At 43.2% G+C, this 18,670-nt stretch overlaps 2 protein-coding genes across 3 annotated transcripts in view; one reads left to right on the top strand and one right to left on the bottom strand.

Annotated features, from left to right (window-relative positions):
• Positions 1 to 251: 251 nt before the first annotated feature.
• On the top strand, positions 252 to 2,496 carry HMGB2 (high mobility group box 2). The gene is made up of 5 exons (XM_075258102.1): positions 252 to 387; positions 1,060 to 1,217; positions 1,310 to 1,458; positions 1,658 to 1,832; positions 1,986 to 2,496. Exons 2-5 carry the CDS (start codon positions 1,068 to 1,070, stop codon positions 2,145 to 2,147), a joined length of 636 nt encoding a protein of 211 aa, XP_075114203.1. The 5' UTR covers positions 252 to 387; positions 1,060 to 1,067; the 3' UTR covers positions 2,148 to 2,496.
• Positions 2,497 to 11,013: 8,517 nt separating this feature from the next.
• GALNT7 (polypeptide N-acetylgalactosaminyltransferase 7) overlaps positions 11,014 to 18,670 on the bottom strand; it is a 126,183-nt gene continuing 118,526 nt past the window's right edge. For both annotated transcript variants that reach the window (XM_075258258.1, XM_075258251.1), the window contains exons 11-12: positions 17,279 to 17,407; positions 11,014 to 15,524 (exon numbers count right to left, since the gene is read on the bottom strand). In XM_075258258.1, coding sequence (XP_075114359.1) covers positions 15,387 to 15,524; positions 17,279 to 17,407 — 267 coding nt within the window. In that variant the 3' untranslated portion in view covers positions 11,014 to 15,386. The remainder of the gene's footprint in view (positions 15,525 to 17,278; positions 17,408 to 18,670) is intronic.

The following is an 18,670-nucleotide window of genomic DNA, read 5'->3' as shown; positions in this document are numbered from 1 at the left end:
GCTGATGAGAGCCAATCAGATGAAGGGAGCCCGCCCCGGCTCTCTTTAACCGGTTCTAACTAGAGGGGACTACGGCCGTTTCTGCTCCTCCTTCGGCTAAGGGATGTGGGCGGGCTTAGTAGTGAAACTTGCTAGGACTAAAAGCCAACCTTCTGGATGACGCAATAAACATTCTCAACCAATGATGTTTGAGGGGCGTGTTTAATGTGCTTCCGAGATGAGCCGAGAGTCCAATGAGCGTGCAGCGGAGGCTGTAATCGCTGTGCTCATCAGGTTTATGTGAGAGGTACAAGTGTGGAAAACAAGAGGCTGTATTGCGTCCCAGTTAAAGCATTTCAGTGCAGGAACACACCCGGAGCGGTCATCCTCTACTGACTCACAGCTCAGGTAAGTTGGCGCGCTTTTCTTTCTGCTTAGCTTATACTGAGGAATCCTTCTGGACCTTTCCAGCTGTAACTTTCTTCTATATTATAGGCGCGGCTCTCACTCCTTATTCTTTACTTATTTATTGTAACTTTTGCTATTTGGGTTTTCCTTGTTGTATTTCCTGATAAATTACATGACTTGTGACTGTTATAACTTGGGCTTTTGTGTATTACGTAGTGAGGCTGTAGGGCCTCAGCCTGGGCACGGTGACGCCGCAGGGTTAAGTTATTAGTCTATGGGCCGCCTTATGCTGCCGTGCCTCCGCCTCATGTACGTGCTGTGCTGAGGTAATGGCGGCGGCCGGTGTGGACTTGTGTCGTCTTCTCCTCAGGGCCGGCAGTTCTTCTCTGTCACGAGACGGCGGAGGGGAGGGGCGGTCACGTGTCCGCCGTGCCGACGCGCTGCGGCCGCCTGTAACCCTTCTCATGCCGGGCGCACGTTTTTCGCTGCTCGTAGAGCTGACTTGTATGGCGGACAGTAGTTGTAATTTGGGCGGGAAGCCAGTTCTTGTACGACGTCTATGGCTGTGCCTATCTTAGTAACTTCCTAGTACAGGCTCCTCCCCTGTCCCGCCCTGTTATTTTCCCGGGTTTTACGTCCTGTTGCTGATCTCTGCTATCCCTTTCATCGTAGGTACAACCATGGGTAAAGGAGATCCTAATAAGCCTCGGGGGAAGATGTCCTCCTATGCCTACTTCGTGCAGACCTGCAGGGAAGAGCACAAGAAGAAGCATCCGGACTCCTCAGTCAACTTTGCAGAGTTCTCTAAGAAGTGCTCAGAGAGGTGGAAGGTGAGTGCCCCATCACCTTGTTCCTGCGATTACTGCTGCTGCCATATCATGTGGGCTGACCTATTTATCTGCCCTTTTTTGTGTATTTTTAGACCATGTCTGCCAAGGAAAAGGGCAAGTTTGAAGATATGGCAAAAGGTGACAAGGCCCGTTACGAAAGGGAGATGAAGAACTACGTTCCACCAAAGAATGAGAAGAAGGGAAAGAAGAAGAAGGATCCAAATGCACCAAAACGACCACCGTAAGTATTTTCTCCAAACCTTACGTCTATTGTTCCCTGTTACCAGCTGTTTTGGACTAGTGACTGGCTCTTTACTACATTTATACACCAGGTCTAGAAGTATCTGCACTGCTGAGGCCTCTTGTGTACTAGTGATATCTAATATCAGCAGCCTTGTGATCATTATATAAATCATGTTTTTGTTTTTTTTCCTTTATAGATCTGCCTTCTTCCTCTTCTGTTCTGAGCATCGACCTCAAATAAAGACCGAAAGCCCTGGTTTGTCAATTGGGGATACTGCAAAGAAACTGGGAGAGCTGTGGGCTGAACAGTCACCGAAGGACAAGCAGCCGTATGAGCAGAAAGCTGCAAAACTAAAAGAGAAATATGAGAAGGTAAGTTTATCTGCAGTCTAAAACATTTCCTGTAGTACACCATTGGTTAACTTACCTTGTGCAATCTGCTCTAAAGGAACTCATGACTGACTTGTAATCAAACTGAAGCCAAATGTTTCACAATCCATATTTTTTTTTTTTTTTTAATTGTAGGATGTTGCTGCATATCGGGCAAAAGGCAACAGCGATGCCGGAAAGAAAGTTCCTGGCAGGCCAGCGGCATCTAAAAAGAAGCCAGAGCCTGAAGATGATGACGACGATGAGGAAGAAGACGACGAAGAGGATGAGGAGGAAGATGATGACGATGATGAATGAATGCTTTGCCCGCTGTATAAAATTGTGTTGAAGCTTTTGTTTTGTTTGCTAAGAATGTGAACTCAAGTGCAGCTCATTTTGTTAGCTTGGTTATACAAACTGTACAGAATTGTGTATAGGTAATGTGATTCTTTAGGGAAAACCTATATTTTAATATAAGGAGTAGCTGGAGGGCTGTTAGAGTTTAAAGCTTCTTATGTGGGATGTTTCTGCATATTTAATGGATTCTAAGGGTAGCCCAATGTTAGTCATGAGACCCTATATACTTAGTCCTGTAGACCCGGTGCATTGTACTTTTTTCTAACTTTTTTAGCAACCTTTTTTTGTAATAAAATTATATATAATTATGTTCTGGTTGTGTTTTGTTCATGGTGGACACTTTACCCTACATTACTTTCTGGTGACAGCAGCCTTTATATACCAAAACTGGATCACGACAGCCAGCTGAATGCGCTTGTTTTACACTTAAACTATACACGTATGAAACTGCTGCTGTCTACTTGTAGTGACTACCAGGATCTCTCCTGTGCAACTACAGGAAAATGTTAGTGTATCACATCGGGTTTGTCTCATAAAGGGGATAAATTGATATTACCTTATGGGACAACGCTGAGTGTGTATATGCCACGTGTGACGTTTGGCTCTCCTCCCCATCTCGGGTGGTGTAGCTGCTGTGAATTGGAGAAGGCTGCACATGTATTGTACTCTCCATTCACTTCAGTTGAGTGGACAGCAGTTTTGTAGCTGCCATAGAAATGACAGATGGGGTTGATACTTAGCACCCCAGTTCTTGAGATTACAGTAGAACTCCCAATTATGGTTTATTCTGAGCATGTGCTGCGAGTGTCCTTAAGACACTTTATTTTGGTCCGCTAGCAATTGTCTTTTATATACTTAAATTTTTGGATCCTTTTCTGTGGAGCCTAGTTTCTCTTGCCGGCACAACTACTTCCTGTAGTATGGATGGGCAGGCATCCCTAATGGAGGGACGCTATGATGTGGGAGTTCAATTCAAATATATTTCAAAACTTGGAACATCAGCTTTCGTATGACACAAATAGAGTTATACCTGTATTTCTGCTCACAGGATTAATTTGTATTCTGTAGTTGCTCCTAATATTCTTGGAAGTCATACAGGGAGATCTAAAACAATGTCCTAGGAAACGTGAGAATATTAGGCATCTGAGGAAAAACTTTTTCTAAGGCTGGGTTCACACAGGGTTTTTTGGTACAGAATTTGAAGCGGAGGCCACCCCAGATTCCAGACTGAAAAACTGGTAACTGACTGGATGCCGATGCAGTGCACTGGAAGCCAGTCGCGGCACTCCGCTCTGGATTAAGCCCTAGTGACTGGGCCTAGTCAGGAGGAGGGAGTGTCTTCAGGTGGGAGGCAAATCCACCTGAGGAATGAGCATGTTGTTGCTTTTTTTCTGGGAGCCAGAACACACTACTCCTGTTCTAATTACATTCTGGAGAATAATTTGCATATTTTTTTTTACCCAGAATCCCTAGCGGAGCAGGAATGACTTGTAAGTCTCTGTACGCCTATGTAGGCACACACTCTCTCTGTGTATGATTATTCCCTGACCCTGTTTTTTTTTTTTTTTTTTGGTTAGGATTGATTTTGAGGTGGATTCTACCTCAAAATCCTGATCAAAATACCCTGTGTGAACTCGTCCTAAGATATCTGAATTGACCCCACCCCAGTTTCCCTGCATTGTACAAGCTCCTGCCCATCTCCACTTCAGGAAGAAATGATGGAAGGTTTTCTGTCTACAATAGAGTTTTAAAGAACACAAATGTGTCAGACAATGTTTCTGAAGTGTTTGGTATCTTGGTGCAGGAACTAGGTCCTAACGTTAGGATTGCCTTGCTCTGTTTGTTGGACCTATTAAAATGTTCATTTCAAGAAAAGAAACCCTTCCAATGAACTCCTGGTATCAGAAGAGTCAATAAAGAAACCTTTTGAGATTAAATAGTTGGTCTCCACCTAAACTAGCCATAGACCTCAGTCCGGTTCCTGAAAATCCTGGACAGCACATCAGTGGCATCAGTCTGCAAGTTTACTTTTCTTGTCAGTGATGCATTTTTTTTTTTTTTTTTTTAAATTGTGTTTCCCTGATGTGAATAGAAGGTTCACTGAGGACAACAATACTAAAGAAAAAAAAACAAACTCCTAGATATGGACCTCTGCCACACAGTTTTTGGAAACCGCCACAGATGGTGTGAATTTGGTCTAACTGTTCAGCAGACATGAAAAATAAATCCTCCTGCTCTGACTTGAATGTTGGCCACATCAGGACTCCAAATAAATGAAAGATGTGTAGTAAAAGCCATCTTGATCATTAATCCAGTGGAATGAGTCCAACATTTCTCCAGTATTATCTATTCCCTTGGATTCTCCTGCAGTAAAATGGAGTAATACTGCAGAATATTTGGACTCTGATCACATTGGACTGATGATTTGTATTGTTGCTAATATGAATATTTACTACCTTTTTATGCACAACTTTTATTTCCGATTTGCACCCTTTAAGCATCCCTAGGCTGATTGATTTCTCTCTCATTACATGGGAAGAGTCAGTGGTGGAAACAAGCCTGGATTCTACAAGGAAGGATGATTCCTTCTAATCTGAGATAACAGAGACATTACGATGCCCCTTTTCAAATGGACAATGTAACCTTGGCTTACTACATAAACTGAAAAGTCCCAAACAAAAAGTAAATGCAACAGCCCAAATCCGTAGTAAAAAGGTAAAAGGTTAAGTACAAATCCACTCACTTGATCCCGTTGCTGGTATAACGTGGGTTAATGGACGCAATGCGATCGGTGCTCGGAGATCTCAGGAACCTTGCTACTTTTCATTCATAAACTGAAAAGTGTCAGGAGCTGCTCTATAGCCAGACAATCCAAAATCATATTGCCCTGGTCAAAGACCAATCTTAGGAAGACCTCTGAGGTCCATGTTCCAGGCGCACGTAACCAGAAGTCAGATGGGCTCAGCTGCGGTGTCCTCCACCCTGCAGAATAGAATGAGTCCTATGGTCTTCTAGCACATTGTGAACTAGATGGGACATCTTGATCCAAATGTAATGGCAAGCCCAAACCATATAAAACTAAAGAACTATTTGTCTTGGCTGGATCTCCCTGTGCTCATAGACAAACTAACCATCAGCTGGGCCCGCAACCATTATTTTATTTATTTTTCTTACTTGTATAGCGCCAACATATTCTGCAGCGTTTTACAGATATTGTCCCATATAGGAATCGGAAAGAAAGATTATGAATGATAATCTGTTTTCCCTTAGCCCAAACAGCAGCACAACTGGGGTATTCCTGCCCCTATGAGCTGTTAGGACAGGTGGAATTTTTAATTACCTAACAGCTTTTGACCTCTATAAGAGGCCGGAAGACCTGCTCCTCCCTTGTGTTAGTAACAAGTATGATATACAGAGCAATCTATGCCAAGAGCTACACACACATACACAAAATCTGTACAAATAGCACCTCTTAGGGAGGGAGCCTTGTGCTGCTGTTTGGGCTAAGGGAAAACAGATTATCATTCATAATCTTTCTTTCCCCCTACGCCCAACAGCAGCACAACTGGGGATTTAGCAAGTATTGTTTCCCCTAGGGCGGGTCCTCCTGGCAGGCTGATGCCAAGACGGAGTGCCCAAATGCTGTAGCATCGGCCGTACACCAGTCCAATCTGTAGTGTTTGGCAAAAGTCAGCTGTGAGCTCCATGAGGCTGCAGCACATATCTGGTCTAGAGAGAGGAACCGTGTCTCTGCCCATGATGTCGCCACTGCTCGGGTGGCATGGGCTCGTAGGAAAACTGGAACAGGAAGATTCTGAGCCCGTAGGGAACAGCTGATAGCTTCTCTGATCCATCTAGACAGGGTTACCTTTGATGCTTTAGCGCCTCTATTGTGGCCAAACACATTAACCAGAAGATTCTCTGATCTTCGGAACGGTGCTGTACGATCCAGGTAGATACGTAGTGCTCTTACCAGATCCAGTGTGTGTAGCTTCTTCTCCTGCTCAGTGGCAGGGGAGGGAAAGAACCCCGGTAGGGTGATCACTTGATTGGTGTTCTGAAGTGTGGGTACCTTCGGCAAGAATCCTGGGACGAACCTTAGCTGTACTCTGTCAGGAAAGAAAGTTATGAAAGGTTCGGAGGCTGCTAGAGCCTGCAATTCGCCAACCCTCTTGGCGGAGGTTATTGCCAACAGAAAGGTCACTTTAAATGACAGGTACTTCCAGTCCACTTCAGATAAAGGTTCGAAGGGGGGCGCACATAGCCCTTGTAGAACCGCGGCCAGGTCCCACCTGGGGACAGGGGGCCGTACCTGGGGGCGGAGCCTGGCAGCCCCCCTAAGGAACTGTTTGACAAGAGGATCTTGTGATAACCGTGTCTCCAGGAGAGCAGATAGAGCTGACACTTGAACCTTGAGGGTGGCAGGTGCTAGTCCTCTCTCCAAGCCGTTCTGTAAGAACTCTAGGACTGCATCTCTGCTGTCAGGTACCGGTGGGGGAGAGTAGTGGACCCCTATAGGAGGTCAGAACATCTGCTCCCCCCCTGACCACCTGTCCTGTCCCACAGGACAGAAAAAAACACAAGGGAGGAGCAGGTCTTCCGGCCTCTTATAGAGGTCAAAAGCTGTTAGGTAATTAAAAATTCCACCTGTCCTAACAGCTCATAGGGGCAGGAATACCCCAGTTGTGCTGCTGTTGGGCGTAGGGGGAATGTAAGTTACCTATCAGTATGTCTTTTCAGTGTACCTGAAGTACCCAGAGGAAACCCACACAAACACAGGAAGAACATACAAAATCCTTGGCCGGATTTGAACCTACTGTAGAACTCCAGTGCTGCAAGGCAACATTGCTAACCACTGAGCCACCATGCATAAATGTACTGTATGGCTCCATTTCTTCTGATACAGAGGCCATAGCTATAAGACCATACTCCAACATTGTTATTGTCTCATATCGAGGCAGATATTGGTATTTTCAAGTTCAGAATGATCTTTTTTTTCCCCAGCAGGGGCAGTTTCATTTTTTTTTTATCAGCAAGGTTTACCTAACAATCCCGGAGTCTGAACAGGAAAATGTAACACAATTCTGTTTGTTAAAACTCTCCTCCATGCTAGAATTGTAACTACTGTGTTTACACCAGAGCGTGGAAAATGTTCAAGGGCCTTCTCTAATCTGTTCCTCAGTCTTAGAAACATAGAAGCATTCTTCAATCCTTTCACAAAGGTTTAAAATATACTTAGAGATTCTTTCATTAGAATCCCTTTTTTCAGTACTACCACGTAGGAATAGCCTTAAGGCTATTCTTCCCCTACCTTTAGAATTCTCTGCATCTCCATTCTGGTAATATTGCCGGATTTCTCCGTATGCAAATTAATCTCCAGACAGCATAGGGGGCGGTCCCCCTGTACTGAAACAGCATCCCCTGTGCTGCCTGAAGACTCTCCAGAGACGTCCTTCTACTGCCACGCGCATCCTCCTGCTTCTTCCGGCGAGACTGCGTTCACTTGTGTAGCGGCCACAGAAAAATGGTCGACGAGACATGCACAGTCAGCTCTGCCTGATGGCGGCTGGAGAAGGGCGTCGCTGGAGAGTCTTCAGGCAGCACAAGCGACACCTCCTTTGTGTCTGAGTGCAGGGGGACTGCCCCCTGTGCTCTCTGGAGACACATTTGCATGCGTAGAAAACTGGGAATATCACCGGAACAGCGGAGAAGAATAGCCTTTCTTAAGGCTATTATAACATGATTTTTTTTAAAGGGATTCTATAATTAGAATCCCTTCTTTCAGTACTACCATCTTACAGCATGTAACTCTCCTCTGGATCATTCTCTGTTCAGGCAACAATTAGTCTTACACAACCGTAGTTTAAGTCCGCAAATGGTCCGCAATTGAGGGTTTTCAATTGCGGACCATTTGCGGACACATTATAGTCAATGCGGCCTCATACACCACCGGATATTTTATCCGTGGTGTGCCGGGCCGCAACCGAGGTCCGCACTTTTTGGAACATGTCCGCAATGGCTGCAATTCACGGCACTGCACGGACTTGCCCATAGAACTCTATGGGCAAGTGCGGCAGCTCACGGACATCTGCGGAGTGTAAGTTGATGATCAGCAACTTGTGGACCGAAAATGCATTACAGTCGTGTAGCCCCTCAATATTCGACTACTCGAATCGAATATCGAACCCTATTATAGTCTATGGGGGGACAATGCTCGTTTCAGGGGTAGGCAACATTCAATCAAATTATACTTACCAAGTCCACGAGTGAGGGTCGGGCTGGATCCCCGCAGCATCTTCCGGCTCTTCATTCACTCTGCCAGGCATTGGGCCTGGGCAGAGCCGACTGCGCATGCCTGCACTACAAGCAGACATGCGCAGTTGGCTCTGCTCAGGCCCGATGCCTGGCAGAGTGAATGAAGAGCCGGAAGACGCCACGGGGAAGCTGCACGGAGAAGACTTCTAAAGGTAGGAGAAGAACCAGCGTTGATTGGCCGACTGTATAGCATTCGGCCAATCAATGCTGGTTCTGCATCAAACTTTTACATTCGAATAGCGAGCGGTACTCGATCGAGCACGAGTATTTCGAATACCGTAGTATTCGATCGAATACCTACTTGATCGAGTACTACTCACTCATCTCTAGTAAGAATAACTTCAGCCTGATGTCCGGCACTACTACAAGCTCTATCCTGCAGAGTCCCAGCTTCTGCTGCTCACACGTTGATTATTCTACTCCACAAGGATTTATCTCTTATTGTATTCTAATTAAATCTGAAGATATCTTTCCTAGCTTTCTTCCAAAATCCAGAGGACAATTATCAGGAGACTCTGAAGAGAGTGTTACTCAGCGGTCTTCAGGTCACTAAGCTATTCGGAGGCTTAGAACAAGAGTCGAGGTTCATGCTCTACATGAACACCCTGCAGCAAAAAGCATGGCCAAAGGGCAATTCTCTTTGGGCAAGGACTGCCATCACCTTCTGTCTTTAAGGAGTAGAGGGTGGACCTCTACTCCTCTGAAGGTTCAGCCTTTGGCAGTATTGTGCTAATAAAAGCTGTTGATATCCCACCAAATGATCATTCTTATGGTATGTGGCCTACGGACAATCAGAAAAGATACATTTTGGTAGCGAATTCTTCATTTAAAAAAAAAAAAAATCATTTATTGGCACCCAGAGACAGTACAACCCCCCGCCCCCCCCAAAAAATAAATAAATAAAAAGTTATATATACAGTATATATTAATTCATTCATGTATGTGGTGTGGCCCATTCAGTTTTTTGTAGGTGATCCACAGTTAATTGATCTATTGTTCTTAGCCACATTTACCTTTACCCCTAAAAGACCCAATACGTTGTATATGAAGACTTTTGCATACTTTGCTGTAGTAACAAGCCAGTGTGTTTGCTAACTAAAATAAAGGTGAAAAATATCAATGAAAGTGATTAAACAATGTGTGGGAATCGAGTGAGTGGACACCCCTTTGACCCTGTATATGCCTCAATCTACTGGTTTTGGCTTATGGGCAATGCTAACAGAATTTAGGAAAAATGCAATTAGGGCAATGAGATTGTAATTTGCTCTAAAGACCCAGTGGGCATCATGTGCAGTTCCCCCTTCCAGCTAACTTACCCCCTAGGGTCGACTCCTTATTATGGAAATCAAGGGCTTGTCAATGAATACTGGAACAGGTTATTCTACCAACCATTACAGCCTCTTTTGACAACCTTTTGGGGATTACTGACTCCATTTTAGTTAGTTGTCTACACTGTAGCTAGCCCTAAGGGTTAACCTACTCTGTGTTGAAAGCCACAAAAAAATCACTGCTCCTCTGTTCAGAAGCTAGTAGGTGGGATATGCAGTCTAAAAACTTGGTTTTATCTCTGAGGTCAATGTGTCGCTCTCCATTAATCCACCCATGCTTGCTTTAAACTACCCAACTTTCTAAAGGCTCTAACCCTTCTCCGCTATAAATCCAAATGATTTGCTGATCATTTCAAGTATGTATTTTTTTTTTCCTTAGCCAACTCTATTACATGAGTCCACATGGCACTTAAAATGGTCTCCAGCACAATAAAAGGCACCCAAGTGACCATTATATCGTGGAGCCCTGCTGCATAGTCATAAACATATTCTGCAGCCAACTTCAAGGGAGCCTCCTGAATACTATGTGAACAGTTTGGTCAATTGATACATAGTAAGGGTAAGTTCATATGGGGTTTTTCGGTCAGGATTTTGAGGCCGTATCCGCCTCAGAATCCTGACCAAAAAGACGGCTCCCAGTGAAATCAATGGGAGCCGGTCAGTTCTTTTTCCGAGGAGCCGTTTGTTCCCACTCCCGGAAAAAGAAGCGAGATGCTCATTCTTTCAGACAGATTTGCCTTGCGACATCCGCCTGAGGACACTCCCTCCCGACTAGGCCCATTCAGTGCACCTGCATCCAGTCGCAGCTACCCATATTTTGGTCCGGAAACTGAGGCGGCCTCCACCTCAGGCTCCGGACCAAAAAACCCTGTGTGAACTTACCATAAGCCCCTATAATCCTTGTATAGGCGGCAGCCGGTGTCCAGAGCATAGAACATAAACATTGTGGTCAGTCCACTGTGAATAGTCTTCATTGCCCCAATGTGCGTATAACAACAACAGCATGTTTAATCATATGTTCCATCATAACATCTTCTCAAAATGAGGACCTGCTTTATACCCCACCACCCAAAACTTCACATAATCCCCGACCATTTCTAATGCAGTAGACAAAAAGGAGTTTATAGAGCTTCACCCATCAATAACAGAGACATCATGTCAATAACTCACAAGAAAACAAGGACAAAAAATTAAAATATTTATTCTTGCATCTAGAAAAACAAGCAACCCCCCAATTAACAGGAACACCCCAATACCCATAGTAAAATGCATCAGTATCTGTACAATTTCTACAGAAACATACAGTGTATCAAAAATCTGCATAAATCAAACTAAAAACATGGAAAAAATGCATAGTGGTGTTATAAACATAAAGCAAAAAAGAATGAGAGTTATCCCAGACAACAGGAGAACATTACAATAAAGCAGGAGTCTGCAACCGCTGAGATTACAACTCGCACACATAGGTTGTCAGGGTATGCTGGGAATTGTAGTTCACAAGTGTATTACGGGTTGCAGACTATTGCAATGTACAATTCGCTCACTGTGGATTTATGAGATGCTGGACTGTCTCAAAATGCATTTTTAATGTACAGATTGCTCTAACTGCACACAATAGCCAAATCTCATACATACCACCTGCACAATATGGTTCTCCCATCTAATGCATAGTTTATGCACTGCAATGGTATTCATAGTCACAGAAGATCAATACTATGACACTTGGCAACCTCTCCAGGTAAAGGGGTTGCCCAGAGGGATAACATTATTTAGAAAAGGGGACAGAATTGGTAAAAGAATTCAATAAGTATTACTCATCCCACTGATGCCTCTCCATTCCCATTATCAACTGGCCTCTACTTCCTGGTCCTGTCTCAGGACATGTAGGCGAAGGCCAGTTGCAGAAGACTGTGTGCCGCCAGCTGTGAATTAAAGGCACGGGCGCTGCACGGGGACACATGGATGTCACCTGGGTGCTGCTTGTACTTCCGAGGCTTTTTTCATTAAATAAATAGGAGCCATGGAATCAGGACAGGAATAGGCCCTGCTCTATATTTTGCAGCCCGGACTGTCGGCCCGCACACGTAACCGTGTAAGTCACAGTCATGTGTGTGGGCCCATAGAAATGAACGGGTCAGTGCGTTATCCTTGAAATACACGTAAAGCACACTGATCTCAGCCATGGTCGTCCGCAGGAGGCCTTAGTCAGAGGAGGTGGAGGAGTCACAGATGGGACCAGGACATAAGGCCAGTGAGGATGAAACCTGCTACAACAATGGTGGGGAATTGGCGCATTATGCTTATTTTTATTATTCTGCTTTTTCAATTTTTTTCCTGCCCATTTTGACCTTTTTTTGGACACCCTCTTTAAGGATTAACCCCTGTGTTTCTCAGGCCTGTTCATGATGCTTATTTACAAGCTCCAGACATGTTCTTTACTTCTGGACATTCTGCAAAGCCTCATCCTCATTTTTATACTCAGACTATTGACCATATTACATACATAGACAATCCAGCTTAGTTTGCGATGTTAGCCATTATTAGTCATGTAAGACCTGAATGTCACTAATCCATTAACCAGGCACAGAAATGTGCAGTCATAGTGGTAGCCATTGTGTAAAAACGTTTTGCCATGAGACAGGACAGCCATGTCATCCATAGTGACAATAGTCTTTAAACATCTTTGGTTTTCTTGTTTGATATAAGACAATATAAGAAGTGTATTGCTTTGAATAAACTATGTTGTTTACCTTGTGTCACCCAGTAGTATGGGGTAAGGTAGTAGTCCATATGTGCATTATGATTTAGTATGAGTTAGAGGTCGGAGTAGCCCCTGTTTCCATATTACCAGATCCCGTGCCATGATAACATGTACCTAAACACACTGTCACTATTGAATGGTTTCCAGCTTACAAGTGAAAGTGCAACTTTAACCATTTCCAAGCAGATATTATCATTTGGAGTAAGCATTGTGTGGCTACAATGTACATTTAACTCTGTATACAGCCCCCACCCAGGTCAATGGATCCTTATATAGAGTAAACAGACTGGAACCCCTAGTGCAGGAATTTTGAACATTATTTAGGAGTAGGGCCTAGGCAAGGGGATCTTACAGACATAAGGGTCTTTTGCACAGGACAATGTTTCTTTTGTATGAACAATCCTTCCTGTCCACTGTCCATCAAACAAATGGCGCTCATTCCCAACACCCACATGGGTAGCCAAATAACCTATCAATATATTTTTGGCATGTGGGAGGAATCCCTGTAAACACGGGGAGAACATACAAACTCCATGCACATGTCCTTGGTTGGGACCCCTAAGCCACCATACCACCCCAAACAAATGATATAGTGCATGTTCTGCCCGGCTTTCATTTTACCATTGAATATATGTGGATATAGAGCCATAGGAAGTTATTTGGCAATTGTGGGGTTTTCAGCCATCACTTTGAAGAATCTGTACAGTTTACTAAGTGTGTACAGTCAAGAGTGAAACAGATTTGGTTTCTCCTAATGTATAAAAACCCTCAATAAATAAATAAATTACATGTACAAGACCTCGCCATGGATATTTAGCGACACAATATTGGCTTCTACTTATTAGCAGGGTATTCATTTACAAAGTAATGTTGGACAGTACCGTTTATGCTGCCAGTCATGATAATGTTGGCACAAAATGTGATCATAGATTTGTATTGGCGTCCTAAGAGTTTGCTTTTAGCTGGAGATCACATACTAAAGCCACCAGGACTATATACCAACATGTACCCTTCAATACTGGATGAGCTCCAAGATCTCCCAGCAAGTATTATACAGTGTGTGCAAACATTATGGAGAAAGTGATGTGAGCGACTGTCAATATCTATTATTATCCTGCCCCAATGTAATTATTGTCTTATGTGATGTGATGAGGGAGTTAGACAACCATTCTTATATACTGAATTGTATATACCGCTTGTCAATCATCAGCTGTGTTGAGACAATGTATCCGTAACAATCACGTATAACAAAATGTGGAGCAGGAACAACAACTGAGATAGTACAATAGCGGTGAACAATCCCCAACAGCAATACACCAGGTGTCGTATAAAAATACGCTATTGGCCCAGAATAAAAGAAAAATAGATAACTATATATTGTTCCATATATGTAAGTGAGAATCAGCATAGATTAGAAAAAAAAATCACAGGAATGAACATATTTTATTGAAATATCTTCCATGTTAAAAGATATGGCTGTATATCACTGTGGAAGGAACGTCCTGGGAACCAATAGATACATCATGCTCTCCATTCCAACCTGCACGGATTTATCACCCGCTCCTGGAGAGTCCATGTATTTATAGCTCATTGTATTGGTCCTCCACATTACAGCTTTAACCCCTTCATCAGTTAGCAGCTTCTTCTATTTGGGAAAAATATACCTTCACAATACATTGAGCAGCTTCCAATGTGTTCCTATCCCGTGAACCTTCAGAAGGGATATGGACATCAATAAGGAAAATGAAGAAAGCCATATGCTGCTGGCTACAGCACGGATATGTGTACCTCTTAGGAAACCTACGGCCAGCATGTGTTACTGTATGACGTAGTCGTTTGTGTGCGGACAATTACAATGACTGATCGGGTTAGTCACTTCATTGTATTTACTTACAGATAGTTTAACCTGAGATTTGTTGAAGCCCATAGCCTCAACTTTTCCAGTGCCATAAAACACCACAATAGGAATATGATATTCTGACACCAACCAGAACCTTGTGCCAGATCTAGTACTTGTACTTTGTGGAGTGTAAAGACACGTTTGGAGTGCGGGTAGTAGACTTAGCAAGCTTTTACCACTTACATATAGTTGCACGCCTAGAGGATGTCAATGTAAATGGTGTACCAGGTAACCACAAGCCTGACATGACTTTTCCTCAATAAAGGAACAGTAAGAATGCACGTACATGTGCATAACATTGGGTATTATGGCCTTGTTATGTGGCTAGGGCACCCAGACAATAGAAGGGTCCCTTACACTCTATATGCATCAAACATTCATCCATTGGCTTCCACTGATAACACATGGTCATCTTATACATCCACTATACAAAAGAAATAAAGAGGCACTAAGATTTTTCAGATTTTCCCATTCAGAACAGCAGCACGGACAAAAGCCACCATTGCTAAAACAAATCGTGGCAGTGCTTTGGAAAAGAAACTAAAAATCAAATGGAAATCTAGATATTCAATCACCGCGAGACAGAATCAAATGATTTTCAAGTGTGTTTTAAAAACTACCTTCCAGCCCCTGAGTATAATCCCGAAAAATTATTGTCTTTAGCTTTGTTCCTACAAACAGAGCTAGAAGCACTTTACAAACATTATCTTGAATCAAGATGATGTAAACGTGTAAAAAGTTTAAGGTAAAAGCAGTCTTGTAAACATTAACTGCAGGATGAGCCCATTCTTATCCTCCAGATCTTCTCCAAGGGTGTTTTCTGCATACAGTTCTTATCTGTAGCCTCTTCAAGGCCGTCTTCAGCCAAGTTCATCTCTGCTTGTTGGTCTGCCATCCTATACGCTAAGGATGTTGTTCATTTCCCACTTTTGTGATGATTTGCTGCCGTCACAGTTTGACAAGAACACTTTGTGAAGAACCTCAGAGCGATCCAAACAATTTCCAGTAGGGATATGGGTGAATCTGTTTAAGTTCTAGAGGAAAAAAAGATTTATTTCATGTTCAGTTCAACCAACTTACTCAACATATATATCATCACATTCTTCTGCATCAGGAGCGACCGAAGTATTTCAGTCAGAGACCAACATTTTATGGAGAGTCTGTCATCAGGAAAGTGAATATTAAACCGGTCACTGTACATTATACTGCACCATCCTTCCTTCAGATAAAATACCCAATGAAGCACAAATGCAATGGGCATCCCAGACCACTGCACTCGAGCCTCATGTGCATATCAATAAAAATGGTGCATCTAATGGACTATCTAAAGGTATGATGAAACTTAACGCTGAGGTTGGCTTTACATTGGGCTTCAGACTGCCTTTAAAGAGATTCTATCGTTAAAATTGTATTTTTTCTGCCTACCATGTTGGAATAGCCTTAAAAAAGGCTATTCTTCTCCTATCTTTATAAGTCTTCTCCGGGCCGCCGTTCGGTTGAAATCCTGTTTTTCATCGGTATGAAAATGAACTTTCCAGCGCTGCCTCCATCTTCGTCTGGAACGGCCTCTTTTCGCGTCTTCTTCTGGCACTGGGTTCAAACTGCACATGCCCGCTGGCCACAAGAAAATGGCCGCTTACACTTACTGTGTAAGCAGCCATTTTCTTGTGGCCAGCGGACATGCGCAGGCCTAGAAGTTTGAACCCAGCTCCGGAATAAGACGCGAAGAGAGGCTGTTCCAGACGAAGATGGAGGCGGCACTGGAGATTTCTCTCGCAGCACTGGCGACGCCCCCAGTAGTGCGAGAGAACTCATTTGCATACCAACGAAAACCGGGATTTCTACTGAATGGCGGCCCGGAGAAGACATCTAAAGGTAGGTAGCTTTTTTTTAAGGCTATTCAGATGTGGTAGGCAGAAAAAGTGATCTACTAGTGAACCTGAGATAAGCACATACTGTGTCAACTTTATTAAGACTAGCGTATTGTATACTAGTCCTAATAAACAACCTGACTGGTGTAAGACTCGGAGATTTATGAAGAGGCTGTGGCCAGTTTTCTCGTGTCAGTTATAATAAATCAATCATCCCACCCCAATCTCTGCCCACATGCACACAATGTGGCGGGCAAGAAGCTGATCAGCCTTGCGCCAAATGTGCACCTAAATATCGTCCCACTAGGTCAGAAAACTGGAAAAGAGGGCATGATGAATTACCCCCATTGTATGTGAAAGGATTCTCCCTTAAAAATAAAATAACTTATAGGTCTTTATATAATTCACTTATGAATCTTTAGCCCTAGGGCTACATAGTGACATTGACTGCGCGACAGTGTATGAACATAGGATAAAGCATTGCACTGCATAGCAATTCATAAAAAAATGTAGTGTTCAAAGGCATATTGTTGATGAAATAATAATGTTTCTTAGGCCAAAGGGTTATACTAACAAAACTATATCAGTGATTGCAGAATTTGGGCAAATTATTAATTGGGAATATTAAAATAAGTTTTCCTGCTCCTTGATAAAGAAGAGTAAATGCACTGAAGTAACAAAAACAACAACAAAAAGAACAATATGCCACTCTCAAATACCCCATCAATCCAGCAGACATATTCTGGCAGTCCACACCAGTCTTTTTGTACAAGCTGCCAGGCAATCTATGCTGCAGCGATCATGTGCCGGTGTGGCACGTCACCACACAGCTTGTAAAGAAAGACCTGCAGGGACTGCCGAAGCATCAGTTCTGGATCAGCAGAGGAATAGAGATCACAGACAGTTCAGTTACTTACCTTAAAATATTGCCATTCCTTGTATTCATTCAAATTGCAATGTGTGACCATGACAGACGTGCCATCCTGCCCTTTAGTCAGACACTGGTCATACTGCATCAGCTGATTCGCTTCATTAATCCTGAAAAGCTAATAAGACAAAGCAACATTTTTAGTAACACCCCTACCTGGTGTTCAATAAAGTAAAAATGGACAAATATAGTGTTCTACCTATCTATCTATCTATCTATCTATCTATCTATCTATCTATCTATCTACATACACACATTATATTTATTTTATGTTTACCTACATATAATTAAAGGGTTTTTTGGAGGTAAAAATATTGATGACGTAGCCTAAGGATTGGTGATCAATATCAGATCAGCTGATACACAATAAAACAGGAAGCAGATAGCACTGTTCTTTGAGTAGTGGGCAAACCAGGTTACTACAATTTAAAGAGGACTTTTCACTACTTGGGGCACATGCGGTTTTATATACCGTTAGAAGCCGACAGTGCGCTGGATTCGGTGCGCTAGAGTCGGTTTTCACGATCTGTGCCCCCGGTGAAAAGCTAGCAGTGCCGGTACCGTAGCTCTTCACTGTCAGAAGGGCGTTTCTGATAGTCAGTCAGGAACCCCCTTCCTCACAGTAGCGCCTATAGCACTGTACTGTGAGAGCGGGGAGGAACGCCCCCTCCCCTCCTGATAGTACTCGTCCATAGACAAGTACTGGGGGAGGCGTTCTTCACCGCTCTCACAGTACAGTACTATAGGCGCTACTGTAAGGAAGGGTGTTCCTGACTGACTTCAGCGCACTGTTGGCTTTCTACAGTAGCTGTATATAAAACTGCATGTGCCTCATGTGGTGAAAGGTCCTCTTTAAGCTGTGGTAACCTGGTTTGGCTACTGTGCTAAGACCAGGGCAGCCTTCTTCACTCTCTTATCAGTTGCTGAGAGTAGTCGGTTGGTAGGGGAGACTGATGTCAGACCCCCATTGATATAATATTAATGACCTGACCTATCCTTAGGATTCCTCTTCAGTCTCTTTAGTCAGAAACCCCTTTCATACCTGATGACATGCACAACGTATATTTGTCTTTATAAAGTCATGTAAGGATTTTTGTAGTACTTATTGTTCTTCCTCTGCTTTGTATTTTATAAAAGAAACAAGAATGAATTCCCTATGTAACTGAGCTCACTAAAAACTCTGTATAATTTTCTCTGCCATGTATTTTTTGCACATGTATTGTGATATAGAAAGTTACACAGCAGGCCCTATGAATCATGCAGCTATATGCCATACTGTGAATTGGATAATGCTTGTTGAACTCCTGTATATGTGTGTCTAATTCTGTCAGGTTATGGGGTTTTACCGTAATGGCACATAATATAATGTCACATTGGATCA

Source organism: Leptodactylus fuscus, chromosome 1, assembly GCF_031893055.1.
Source record: "Leptodactylus fuscus isolate aLepFus1 chromosome 1, aLepFus1.hap2, whole genome shotgun sequence".
Taxonomy (NCBI): domain Eukaryota; kingdom Metazoa; phylum Chordata; class Amphibia; order Anura; family Leptodactylidae; genus Leptodactylus; species Leptodactylus fuscus.
The sequence above is the reverse complement of the archived record's forward strand: the minus strand, read 5'-3'. Positions and strand labels throughout refer to the sequence as shown.

Bases quoted from the DNA above. Each gene is read 5' to 3' on its own strand.
- HMGB2 (XM_075258102.1), top strand. From the start codon at position 1,068: ATGGGTAAAGGAGATCCTAATAAGCCTCGGGGGAAGATGTCCTCCTAT. The intron at 1,459-1,657 runs GTAAGTATTTTC...TTTCCTTTATAG, and splicing joins AATGCACCAAAACGACCACC to ATCTGCCTTCTTCCTCTTCT. The intron at 1,833-1,985 runs GTAAGTTTATCT...TTTTAATTGTAG, and splicing joins TAAAAGAGAAATATGAGAAG to GATGTTGCTGCATATCGGGC.